Genomic DNA, 12,391 nt, shown 5'->3' on the forward strand with positions numbered 1-12,391 from the left:
GAGCTGGAGGTTACAGGTAATAAGAATGGGAAACCATTTCTGCTCATATCTTTCCTTTTGAACAAGTATGGAGGGTATTTTTTGTTTTGTTTTTAATTTTCAGCCAAGACGTTCCAAAAGAATTGCAGTTATTGTTTTATCTAGTATTTTTCTCTGACTTTGAAGAGATGTGGTATATATGTAAGCCAGAGTGTGTCACAAGGGCTGATGTACTTTAGGATCTGTTGGAGGCTTGGTGAGAGCAGCAAGAGAGGTGTCATTGGTGTTTCTTTGCCAAAAGCAAGTTGAAGAAGGCCCTCCCTCTCTGGACCTCTTCATCTTCTCTAATTGGGTACTCAGAAACCATAGGGCCCTACTGAGTTGCCATGACGCCAAAAGGTAATGTGATTGAACGGGAAGAATACCTAGCACTGGTTCACCACTGGCCCAGCTCCAACTGCCCCTCCCACATTTACTGCTTGCGAGCTCTGGTGGAGTCACTTTTTCGTGGTAGATCCAGTTCTCTCTTTAGAAAATTGTTCTCAAGCTTGGATTTAAATGAGGACCACCTGGGAGAGCTTGTTATAAATACAGACTTTGACCCCCCTCATAAGTACACCAGATCAGTATGATCTGAGGTGGGGTCCAAGAATCTGAACTGTAACTGGTAGTGAAAGAAATACTAAGGCTGGAGTGATATCATGAATATAAAGGGTCACCTGAAACACTAGCCCTTCTCCAAACAGATGTTGTTTAAAAAGCATGATGGAAAGAAGGGAATCGTCCAAGTAATATGGTCAGTCAGGTGGAAGAGCAGATTAAGTGCCTCCTCAATCCCTCTTGTCACTGCTTCAGCACTAAATGCTCTTGACACCCACTTAGACCCTCTGGGTTTTAGAATGGTTTTTGGAAATGGGCAGAAAAAAGTGCAGTGGTACTCAGCGATTTTTACATGTGATCACAAAACTATTTGAAATTCTGTGAAGTCAAAGGAGGAATAGGAGAATTGTAGAAAATCTTCCAATTTGTTCTAGCCATTGCAAATGATTGACAGTGAGGGGCAAATGCCAGAAGATAGTGTAAATAACTCAGAGTAAACTTCATGCCAGTGGCCCATTCCCATGAACAGGCATCCTGACAGTCAGGAGATCAGGCCAAATTGGGACGTGTCATACCTGAGGAGTCAGCTTTGTGTGGGAGGTGGGTCAAACGTGGGCCTGCCATGCTGCTGATGGATGTCACCCACATGGAGCCTGAGGCTCATGGGACCCATACAGAAAAATAAATATAAGTAATGAAAAGAAATTTTTTTCTTTTTTTAAATTAATTAAAAATTAATAATGTCCTTTAAAGTAAACTATAAAGTCAGCAAATTTCAGAGAATAGAAAAATCTTTTACAATTCTATTATCACTTGTAGAGCATTGCAAATCTTTCTGTTTGCAGACAATTGTCACGTATTTATGGTCAGTGTATCTCCAAGTTTCATGTGCCTTTTTCATGCTTTTGATCTATCTTCAAAAATTAGTGGGTAGACTCTCCCTCATTAATTATTTTTTCATTCTTAGACAGTTTTCTTGGCTTATTTACTAAGCTAACTTTCTCACTGATACTGAAATATTTTAAACCTAGAAAACTTATGAGAATAGTATAGGAAATACCCACGTACATAACACTTAGACCAAACAAATGTTCTCATGTTATTTCTAACCACAATTTCTAGGAGTAAGGATTATCTATAATAATATCAGAATGATAGTCTGGACTTACAGTGTGGCACCAGTTGGGGAATCTGTATCAGTAAATTTAGTTAGATCTCCTTTCCTTACACAGGTTTTATGAAGGTCGACAACCTATGTTGGTTATCACAGATCCAGACATGATCAAAACAGTACTAGTGAAAGAATGTTATTCTGTCTTCACAAACCGGAGGGTAAGTATCAATCTCTTTAAGTTTGAAATTTATTTGCTTATTAAATACTTATTCTGTAATAATTTTAAGTATACAGGATGCTGTCAAGAGAAAAAAATACAGGAAGGTGCTGTGTTCTATACCCTTCATCCTGTTTCCCTCAATGGTTAGTACTTGCATAATTACAGCACACCAGAGCAGGAAGTTGACACTGATCCTGTCCACCGTGCTTGTGCAGATTTCATCAGTTTTATGTGAATTCATTTGAAGTGAGGGAGGGTGTCTGTGTGTGTGTTGCTCTATGGAAATTTGTTATAGAGGTAGACATGTGCAACCACCACCGCAGTAAATGGACCAGAACCTTCCGTCCCCATAAGCTCCCTCTATGTATGTGTGTGCTCAGGTCTGTCTGGCTCTTTGTGACCCCATGGGCTGTAGGCCGTGGAATAGAATCTTCCTGGCAAAAGTACTGGAGTGAGTTGCCATTTCCTCCTGCAGGGGTTCTTCCTGTCCCAGCGATTGAACCCTCGTCTCTTACGTCTCCTGCACTGGCAGGCAGATTCTTTACCACTGTGCCACTTGAGAATCCCAAGGCTCCCTCTTTAACTCTTCATTTATAGCCACAGTGAGTGGCTTATCTTTTCCTCTTATCAGGGTCTTAAAAGAGCAAAAAATTTTATTTTCATGAGGTCAATTTATTCCTTTATTTTTCTGTTCTTCTCTTTGAGTCTGCTGTTGTAACTGTTGCATTTTTTAGTTCATTTATCATTCTATTCTAAAGTTCCAAATTTTCTACATTTTAAATTTAATATCTCTTTGGTGAACATTTCATTTCATTTTTGTACTTGGAAAATTTGGGCTTCCCAGGTGGCGCTAGTGATAAAGAACCTACCTGCCACTACAGGAGACATAAGAGGCAGGGGTTCGATCCCTGATTTGGGAAGATCCCCTGGAGGAGAGCCTGGAAACCTACTCCAGTATTCTTGCCTGGAGAATCCCATGGAGAGAGGAGCCTGGCGGGCTAGAGTCTATAGGGTCTCAAAGAGTCAGACACGACCGAAGCAACTTAGCACACAGAGCACTCATATTGTTTCCTGTAGCTCTGAATTTCTTTAGAACAATTATTTTGAATTCCTTTTCAGGCAGCTCGTAGATGTTCATTTCTTTGGGATGACTTACTGGACAGTTATTATCTTCCTTTGGTCATATAGTGTTTCCTTGATTCTTGGTAATCCCTTATCTTTCAATGGTGTCTATGTCTTTGGAGAAGCAGTTACTCTTTCTAGGCTTAAGCAACTAAGTTTGATAAGGAAGAACTTTAGTTGTGATGGGACACACTGAAGTGTGCTGAAGCCATCAGTCTAGTGGCATTGGGTGCCAAGTGTAGGGGGTTGGGTGTGGTGGGTCCAATTCCAAGGGAAAATGATTGGCTCTGGCAGCTGGGTCCAGAACACCACCAACTACATGATATTTGACACCAATAACTGTGGAGAGGCCAAGGTGGCTCTAGGGACGGTTGAGGTCTTCAACCATCAGCATACCCAAGTCCAGTGTTAAGGGACCAGGGCAAGCAGAGTGGTAGCCAGAATTGGGGGGCATGCTCATCTGTGTGGGCTGACTACAGGCACATGCCCAACATGAGGACTGGGGTCAGTGGCTGGGACTGGGTCAAGTGTGGGCACAGAAGCAGCTTTGAGTTCTGGGCTGTCAGTGTACACTCATGTGGCCGCAGGGACGAGCTACATGCACGTGTGGCATTGCTGGCCAGTGACAGGAGTCAAGACTGGCTCCAGGCACCTGAGCAGCTACTCACTTGTTGGTGTGGGTCCTGGATCTCAGGACGTCACTGGCTGGAGCAGCTCTGTTGGGGGCGGAGGGACAAGACAGGACTCAGGCAATTGGAGTCTGCTAAGGCAGAACGTTGGGGCGTGATCAGCAGCAACATTTGCAGGGGTCTTCAATGACTGAGCTGGCAGTTGGTTTCCTCATAGTAAAGGTTCTGGTGTTTTTTGCAGAGCAGGACACAAAGAACCCCAGTCACTCCTGCTGTGTGGTTGACAGTGACAGCCCCTACCCATCTTTCTTTGCTCCTAGTTATCTCTGGATGTCTCAGCTTTGCTAGTCTCTGGGTGGGGTGAATCCAAAGCAGGTCATTTGCACAGTGTTCTGAAAGGCTGGGGAAGCTAATAACTCACCCTGCTGTCCTCTTTCCAGTAAGGAGATCTGTTTCAGGCTGGGGAGGTTCCTTTTGGCACTGAGCAGTCTGGCCTGGGGGACAGGATGATGTAGGCAAAATGAAGCTATTTTCTTTACCAGTTTGTAAAGAAACTGTAAACTTTATTCTCAAGTTTTTTTCACTGCTATGTTGCTGAAGCTTCTGGACTCCTGAGGTCTCTTAGACCTGTTTTCATTTATTTTGCACTAATTATTATTTGTGGGGTGAGAGAAACTGGAGTCTCCTCTGCCATCTTGGTGACATCACTCCAGATTTCATCATTAATGTGCTTTTAGCTATAGGATTTTTTTTTTTGTAGATACTCTTTATCACGTTGTGTAAGTTTTCTTCTCTACCTAGTTTGTGAATTTCTATCATGAATGGGTGTTGGAGTTGTCAATTTTAAAACAGAATATTTGGAATATGGAAAAATGTCTCAAGCAATTGGGCTTGATAAGCCTGTCCCAAGCTGAGAAACAGAAGTATATCTTTCCTTTTCCTTCTATTCCTGGGGAAAAAACAGAAGAAAAAAATATTTTTGTACAATTGTAACATTTCTTCAGAATAGCAAATAGACTCCTTATTTTTGATGTATTCTACTTTTATTTTTAAAAAGTCCCATATCAAGAAATGTTTTGAATCCACATGCTGTAGACATATAAAGAAAGAACTGGTCTGAGACAACGTACCTTTGTCAAAGTTATCAGCTCTCTGTCACTAGTTAATTCCCTTGTACTCTGGACAGACCAGGAGGATGACCTGGGTCTTATTTCTGCCTATTCCCTTGGAAAAACCCTTTGTATACTACATGAATCATTTGCACTTAATAGGATACTGAAATACAAAATTTGGAAACCATGTCAAGTGGCTGGATGTCTCTCCTCCACACTCACAGAAGCCTAGATATTTTGGATAAATATTTATTAAGCATCTAGCATAGGGCCTCGGAGAAGGCAATGGCAAGCCACTCCAGTACTCTTGCCTAGAAAATCCCATGGATGGAGGAGCCTGGTAGGCTGCAGTCCGTGGGGTTGCTAAGGGTCGGACACAACTGAGTGACTTCACTTTCACTTTTCGCTTTCACACATTGGAGAAGGAAATGGCAACCCACTCCAGTGTTCTTGCCTGGATAATCCCAGGGACGGGGGAGCCTGGTAGGCTTCCGTCTATGGGGTCACACAGAGTCGGACATGACTGAAGTGAATTAGCAGCAGCAGCAGCATAAGGCCTGCTACTAAGTAGACAGTCACTGAATATTAGTTGAATAATTGGTCCTTCTTTAAGAAATCGCCCACAACTGTTGAGACTTCTAAAACTTATACAGGGTAAATATGTTTTGCTTTTGACTCTAGGTTTTTGGTCCAATGGGAATTATGAAAAATGCCATCTCTGTGGCTTGGGATGAACAATGGAAGAGAATACGGACATTGCTGTCTCCAGCCTTCACCAGCGGAAAGCTCAAGGAGGTAAGAAAAGAAGAAGACTTTCCATTAGAAACTTATGGAATGACTCTAGGGACAGGTAGAAACCGAGATCATAATCTCTTTTCAAAGAGGAGTCTGCTGAGTTTGAGTTTTCTAACGTTGGTCTTTTATCTTTACATCCTAGAGAGACATTTTTAAGATTTTTATAAAATGTCAATTACTACTCCATGCTTAGGAAAGCCAGGTCCTTCTAGGACTTGAGTCTCCACATTTAACTTCATGTGATGATATATTTTATGTCTAGATGTTCCCCATCATTGGCCAGTATGGAGATGTATTGGTGAGGAACCTGAGGAAGGAAGCAGAGAAAGGCAATCCTGTCAACATGAAAGAGTAAGTAGGGGTGAGGCTACTGGTCCTCTGAGCTCCACTGAGAACTTCTCACTGCCTACCGTGGAGTCATATTCCAACTGCTGTGTCGATCTAGTGAACAGACAGAAGTAGGTCATGTTACAAATCTAATGGGCCACTTCAGGATGAGTGGTGTTTCATCAAAGAAAGCCAGGCAGCCAGAGCCAGGAGAGAAAGTGTCTTTTGTGTACATGAGCCATAAAGAGCTTTTCTTCTTAACTATGACTTTATGGATATTCCAGAAGACTAAAATAAATAGTTTTGAAAGGAGAACATTATCATGCCAAAGTATTGAGTGTAGAGGGTGTGGCAGAGGAAGGTTCTTGGTATATATTGGCAGGTAGTACATTGGGCAGTAAATTTACAGTATTGAACTTGAAACAACTTAAATCTCTTCACACGTTTCCTACAGAAAATACTAAATATTAATTCTTAATCACTATTTGTTCTTCTTGCATCCTCAAAAGAGAGAAGGCCTTGTACAGGCTGTGGGTGGGATAACCATAGTTTTTGTTGTCTAAACTGAGATTTTTTAAAAAACTATACTATAATAACAGATATAAAGAAAGATTGTCCCAGGGAAGCTGAGGACATATGATCACTTAGCCATGGGATTCCCTAGGTCAATTTGAAAGGATTTTTGTTAAACTCAGAACATTTTTACTTCTTATAGTTCACAGAAATGAGTCTTCCCTCAAGGCAACCACAGACCACTGGAGTTGAGGAAGACAGGTCTTTCAGGGGCCTTAGCAGGAGTATAAGGCAAGGAGGGATGATGTTCCTGACAACTCAGAACAGGGCGCTGCTGTTCTGTAATGTGCTAAAGGGGAATCAGCTCTGAGTACAGGTTTTATGGTGAAATAAGACCCAGGGCAATGTCCCCTCTCTTGACGCCCCAGGAAAAGTTGACTATTCCACACTTTGTCTTGCTCAAACACAGTCCTTACACACTCATTATTGTCCATAGTCAAAACACATTACTGTACTTACTGTCTGATTGTGTGTGTCTTTGCCTCTATGACAAGATCCCTGAATTCAGGGGCTGGGGTCTAGGTTACCTCAATGTCCCCATCTCCCTAATGCAGGGCCAGCTGCATCATTCACATGTCATATACACCTCAGGAGTGAGTGATAGTAGCAGAGACTCTTCTATGATCCAGCAGGTGGTTCTGAAAGAGTGTGGTTCTTTTCCCGTCTGCCTGGGCATCGGATTTTACATGCATTTCTTGTTGCATATGTTGGACAAGGATAAAGAGGTGTTGATTTTAACTAAACGTGTTTTTCTCTCTCTACTAAGCATGTTTGGAGCCTACAGCATGGATGTGATTACTGGCACAGCATTTGGAGTGAATATTGATTCGCTCAACAACCCACACGATCCCTTTGTGGAATATAGCAAGAACCTCTTAAAATTTAGACCCTTCGATCCATTCATTCTTTCAATAAGTATGTGAACTAATTTATTTCTTATTCTTTGTTCCTTCTTTCATCCCACCTTTCCTCCCTGCCTCCCTTCCTTCTTTCAATCCTTCCATCATCTTTCTTTTTTTAAATAGTAGGTGTAACAAGATGCAATTCACATACCACATAGTACACCAGTGTGAAATGAATATTCATTTGTACATCCTACCTACCCATCAACAAATGAAATGGACATGGAAGTTATATATAACATTCAGTATACACATTGAATATTATATCTGTGTGTGGGTGTGTGTGTATTCACAGAATTGAATATTATTCAACCAGGAGAGGAAGAAAATCCTGCCATTTGCAACAAGGTGGAAGGACCTTGAGGTATCATGTTATGTGAAATAAGTCAAACAGAGAAAGGTGAATACTTACATAGAATTAAATTTAAAAAAAAAACAAACCTGGGTCTTCCCTGGTAGTCCAGTGGTGAAAAATCTGCTTCGAATGCAGGTAACAAGTTCAATCACTGATCAGGGAACTAAGATCCCACATGCCACAGAGAAAACTGAGCCCACGGGCCGCAGCAAAAACCCAGTCAACCAAAATTTTTAAAAATAATTTTAAAAATCCAAAACTAAAAAACAAGAAGAAGAAAACCAAACTCATATAAAAGCAAGATCCAATTTTTTTTTTGTTAGGAGAGGAGTGGCTTGGATTGGTGGGAAATTGAATAAAAGTATTCAAAAGATGCAATTTTTCAGCAACAACATAAAAGTACCGGCAGTATAATATACAATGGGGGTATACTTAACACTACTGTGATTTACTAAGAAAGTAGATCCTAAAGGTTCTCATCACAAGGGGAAAAAAAAATTGTAACTATATCAGGTGAGGAATGTTAACTAAACTTATGGGGTTAATTTTTAAATACATGTATGTTGTTATTAGTCATTACGCCATGCCCAAATTAATACAGTGCTGTATCTCAACTATAACACAACACAATTGAAAAAGAAAGGTTTTTAGTACTCTCAGAGATATATGTACAACCATCACTACTGTCAATTTTTGTCAACTCTCAAGGCCTGGACCTATCACCTTCCACTCCCCCTTTAAGCAATCCCTTGGGCTTCCCTGGTGGCCCAGCTGGTAAAGAATCTGCCTGCAATGTGGGAGACCTGGGTTCAATCCCTGGGTTGGGAAGATCCTCTGGAGAAGGAAACAGCTACCTCCTCCAGTAATCTGGCCTGGAGAATTCCATGGACAGTCCATGGAGTTGCAAAGAGTCGGACACAACTGAGCGACTTTCACTTTCTCAGTCTATGTTCTGTCACTTCAAATTTGCTTATTTTAGATACTAGATATGATAGAATCATATAATATGTGGTCTTTTGTGGCTGACTTCTTTCATTTACCAGGAGTAATCTAAATTGTAGCACATGTCAGCACTTCATTTCGTTGCATACCAAATAGTATTTCATTATATGGACATTCTGCATTTTGTTTACCCATTCATGAGCTGATAAACATTTGGGTCATTCACTATTAAGTATGGTGTTAGCTTAGTTTTTCGTAGACGACTTTCATCAAGTTGAGGAAATTCCCTTCTGTTTCAGTTTGTTGAGTGTTTTTATCACAAGGGTGTGTTAGGTTTTGTCACATGCTTTTTATACATCTGTTAGATGATCACATTGTTTTTTAATTCCTTTGGTATGGTTTATTATACAACTTGGCATTCCTGGGATAAACCCCACTTGGTCATGGTGTGGATAACTTTTTATGTGTTGCTAGATTCAGTTTGCTAGTATTTCATTGAGGATTTGTGCATCCATGGGATAAGGTATGTTGGTCTGTACCTTCTTGTGCTATGTCTGTCTGGTTTTAGTATCAAACTCATACACTTTGGAAGTGCTCAATGTCTTCTTTTTTTTTTTTTTTTGAAGAGTTTGTTTAAAAATGGGGCTAATCCTTTAAATATTGGGTAGTATTCACCATTGAAACCACCTCTACGTGAGCTTTTCTTCGCCAAGCTGTGGGCTGTTTCTTGATAACTAACTCAAACCTTGTACATTTTAATAGGTATATCAGATTGTCTGTTCCTTTTTGGATCACTTTCTGCAGTTTGTGTCTTTCTGAGAATCTGTCCATTTTATCTAAATGATCTAATTTGTTGTCATACTGTTGTTCATAAGTTACTTTTTTATTGAAGTAAAGTTGATTTACAATGTTGCATTAGTTTCAAGTGTACAACAAAGTAACTCAGCTATGTACACACAACACATATTCTTTTCCAAGTTCTTCTCCAGTATAGGTTATTATAAGATATTGAGTATACAAAGATTTCTTTATAGTCCCTGTACTTTTTAAAATGTCATTTGTAATCTCCCTTCTTTTATTTTCGATGCTAACAATTTGAGTATTTTCTCTTTTTTCTTGGCCAATCTAGCTGAAAAATCTTTCAAAAGATCAACTTTTTGTTTCACTAATTTTCTCCATTGTTTTTTAATCTCCTATTCATTATAGTTTCTTCACTTCTCTTTACTATTTTCTGCCTTTACTAACTTTCTGCCTAAGTTTTGTTTGTGCTTCTCCTTTCTGAGTGTGAAGGTGGAAATTTAGGTTCTTGATTTAGGATTTTTGTTCTTTTAATATCTAAGCATACAGCCACAAGTATCTCCCTGAACACTGCTTTTGCTACATCTCATCACATTTGATATAGTGTGTCTTCATTTTGTCATTGAAAAGTAATTTTTGATTGCCCTTTTTGTGTCTTCTACAACCCATTGGTTATTTAGGAGTGTTTTATTTAATTTCCACATATTTGTGTATCTCTTAATTGTCTTTCTGTTATTGATTTCTAATTCTATTCCATTGTGGTCAAAAGACACACACTGTATTATTTTGATCATGACTATTTTTTTTAAACTGCACAATTAATTGAAGTAACAGATTTTTTTCTGGTTTATCCAAAGAGATGCTAGTCCAAGAATTAAAGACCATGAGGTGCCAGAATGTAGTCCTGTTCTTTGGCCAGTCCAAAGATGCAGAGGGAGCCACTGATCTCACTACTTTAGTGATGGTCCCTAGATGTGGACTTGGCCTTGATCAGTCATTAACTTAGAAGTCTGAGCAAAGGTCTAGAGGCAATGGGTCATGATTGAGTATCCTCGTGCTTTTACTCTTTTGATTGGTAGAGCAAATTATATTTGCTAAAGGTAAACTATATTTGCTGAATGCAAAGTAAAATTCGCATTTTCACCAAGCTTCCTTTTATCTTTTTCCCTGCAGTATTATTTCCATTCCTCAACCCAGTTTTTGAAATATTAAACATTACTCTATTTCCAAAAAGTACTGTGGACTTTTTCACAAAATCTGTAAAGAAGATTAAAGAAAGTCGCCTCACAGATAAACAAACGGTAAAGTCTGGTGGTGGTTACAAGCCGGTGTTCACTTTTTGATAATTTATTGAGCTGTATATATATGACCTATATACATCTTTGCAGTTTTGAAAGATAGGTAGAAAACTATTCGGGGGGCAATGGAAGAGGAAAAGGATGGGGAAGAAAATAAGATTATGAGCCAGAGAGCAGTTTAAATACAGTGAAAAGCATGCTAATTAGTACATGAGGGATAAAAGTTACTGATTTAAAATAATTCTACTGATATTTCACCAAATAGTAGCTTGGTAAAGAATTACTTCGATGTCAAGCCTCATATTTTGTAGGCTGTCTGATGAAAGACTCCATCAGGTGCCTGATACATCGTAGTCTTTTAAAAGTTGAGCCCTGTCACAGTGTAAAGCGAGCAGGAGTCTTCTCTGGCCAATGAAGCCACAAGTGGGTTAACCCAGTTTGGCCTTCATGAGGCCAGCACAAGGTTGTCTGCAGATTAGGAGAAATGGGCTGGTTACCCAAGATGTCACTGAAGAATGTGTAGAGTCCTGGGAGGGTCAAGAGTTTGTAGATGCTTCTGCAAAATCTGACAGTGACCTATGCAATGTGAGGGAGTTGATTTGTGTGTCCATTCGTTAAGAGATAAAGTTGAAGGGGAAAAAAGGATTGAAGTCACGGACCTATTCCTGAGCAAACAGGTGTGACAGGAGAGACAGCAGATAGCTATCTGGTTAAGAAGTTGTTTCAAAAGTCAAAGAAACCAAAGATCAGAGAGAGTGAGGACAAAACACCAGTTGGAAGTGATGTCTGGGTTTCTTTCAGGGAAGCATCATGGTCTCTAAGATTTGTAGGTGGGTGGTTTTGTTCACTGAGGACTCAGGCAATATTAGTTAGACTCTTGCTCTCTAAGGGGCCATATTTTCAGGAAAGAAGTTAAATATACACTCCTGATTTATTTGTATCTTCACAAGTAATTTCTAAAATTGATTTCTCTTTCTGTTTCCAGAATCGAGTGGATTTACTTCAGCTAATGATTAACTCTCAGAATTCCAAAGAAATTGACAACCATAAAGGTAACCATGGAGAGCTTCACAGGGGCCACTATGGGAAGGTGCATAGGTAGGGTGCAGTTCTCAAAATGTGCTGGAAGTTTTCCAGGCATGTGAGAATTTCTGCCAAACTGAAGAAAGACACTTGTGCAGAAAGAGTAGACTGTGGTACTTCCTAGAAGTTTTCAGGCACAACTTTGTTCAGAGCTTGAAAGGGCAAGTATAGCAAGGACGTCAGGCCCAGAAGTGAGTCATGGTCAGTGGATCACCTACAGCTGAACCTCTGGGAGGCTTCGTTCTAATATCAATTTTCAGGCTCTTCCAGATCCACATTGCCCCACTGTTGGTGCCCTTAACTTGGAACTCTTGGATAAGGTTGTATTTACGAGCTTACTCTACTCTAGAGATTATTTTTTCCCTTTTGTAATTAATAAATGACTTGTGAGAGAAGCCTTTGAGACTGGAAATACAGTTTCTCTTCGAATTGTCACCTACTTATTTTATCATTCATGGATGGTTTCTGACTGAAACCATCGTTGCCATGATGGTTATAACATGATGACTTTCTGATCCCATCATTCTTCTGTACTGATGAGT

General features: G+C 39.9%; 1 protein-coding gene across 1 annotated transcript in view; it reads left to right on the top strand.

Moving 5' to 3' along the window:
* LOC129545708 (cytochrome P450 3A28) overlaps positions 1–12,391 on the top strand; it is a 31,167-nt gene that overhangs the window by 6,262 nt on the left and 12,514 nt on the right. The window contains exons 4-9 of the mRNA XM_055410233.2: positions 1,812–1,911; positions 5,458–5,571; positions 5,834–5,922; positions 7,238–7,386; positions 10,642–10,769; positions 11,752–11,818. Coding sequence (XP_055266208.2) covers positions 1,812–1,911; positions 5,458–5,571; positions 5,834–5,922; positions 7,238–7,386; positions 10,642–10,769; positions 11,752–11,818 — 647 coding nt within the window. The remainder of the gene's footprint in view (positions 1–1,811; positions 1,912–5,457; positions 5,572–5,833; positions 5,923–7,237; positions 7,387–10,641; positions 10,770–11,751; positions 11,819–12,391) is intronic.

The sequence above is a fragment of the Moschus berezovskii genome, chromosome 27 (assembly GCF_049115385.1).
Source record: "Moschus berezovskii isolate FMDL1 chromosome 27, NW_MosBer_1.0, whole genome shotgun sequence".
Lineage (NCBI taxonomy): Eukaryota > Metazoa > Chordata > Mammalia > Artiodactyla > Moschidae > Moschus > Moschus berezovskii.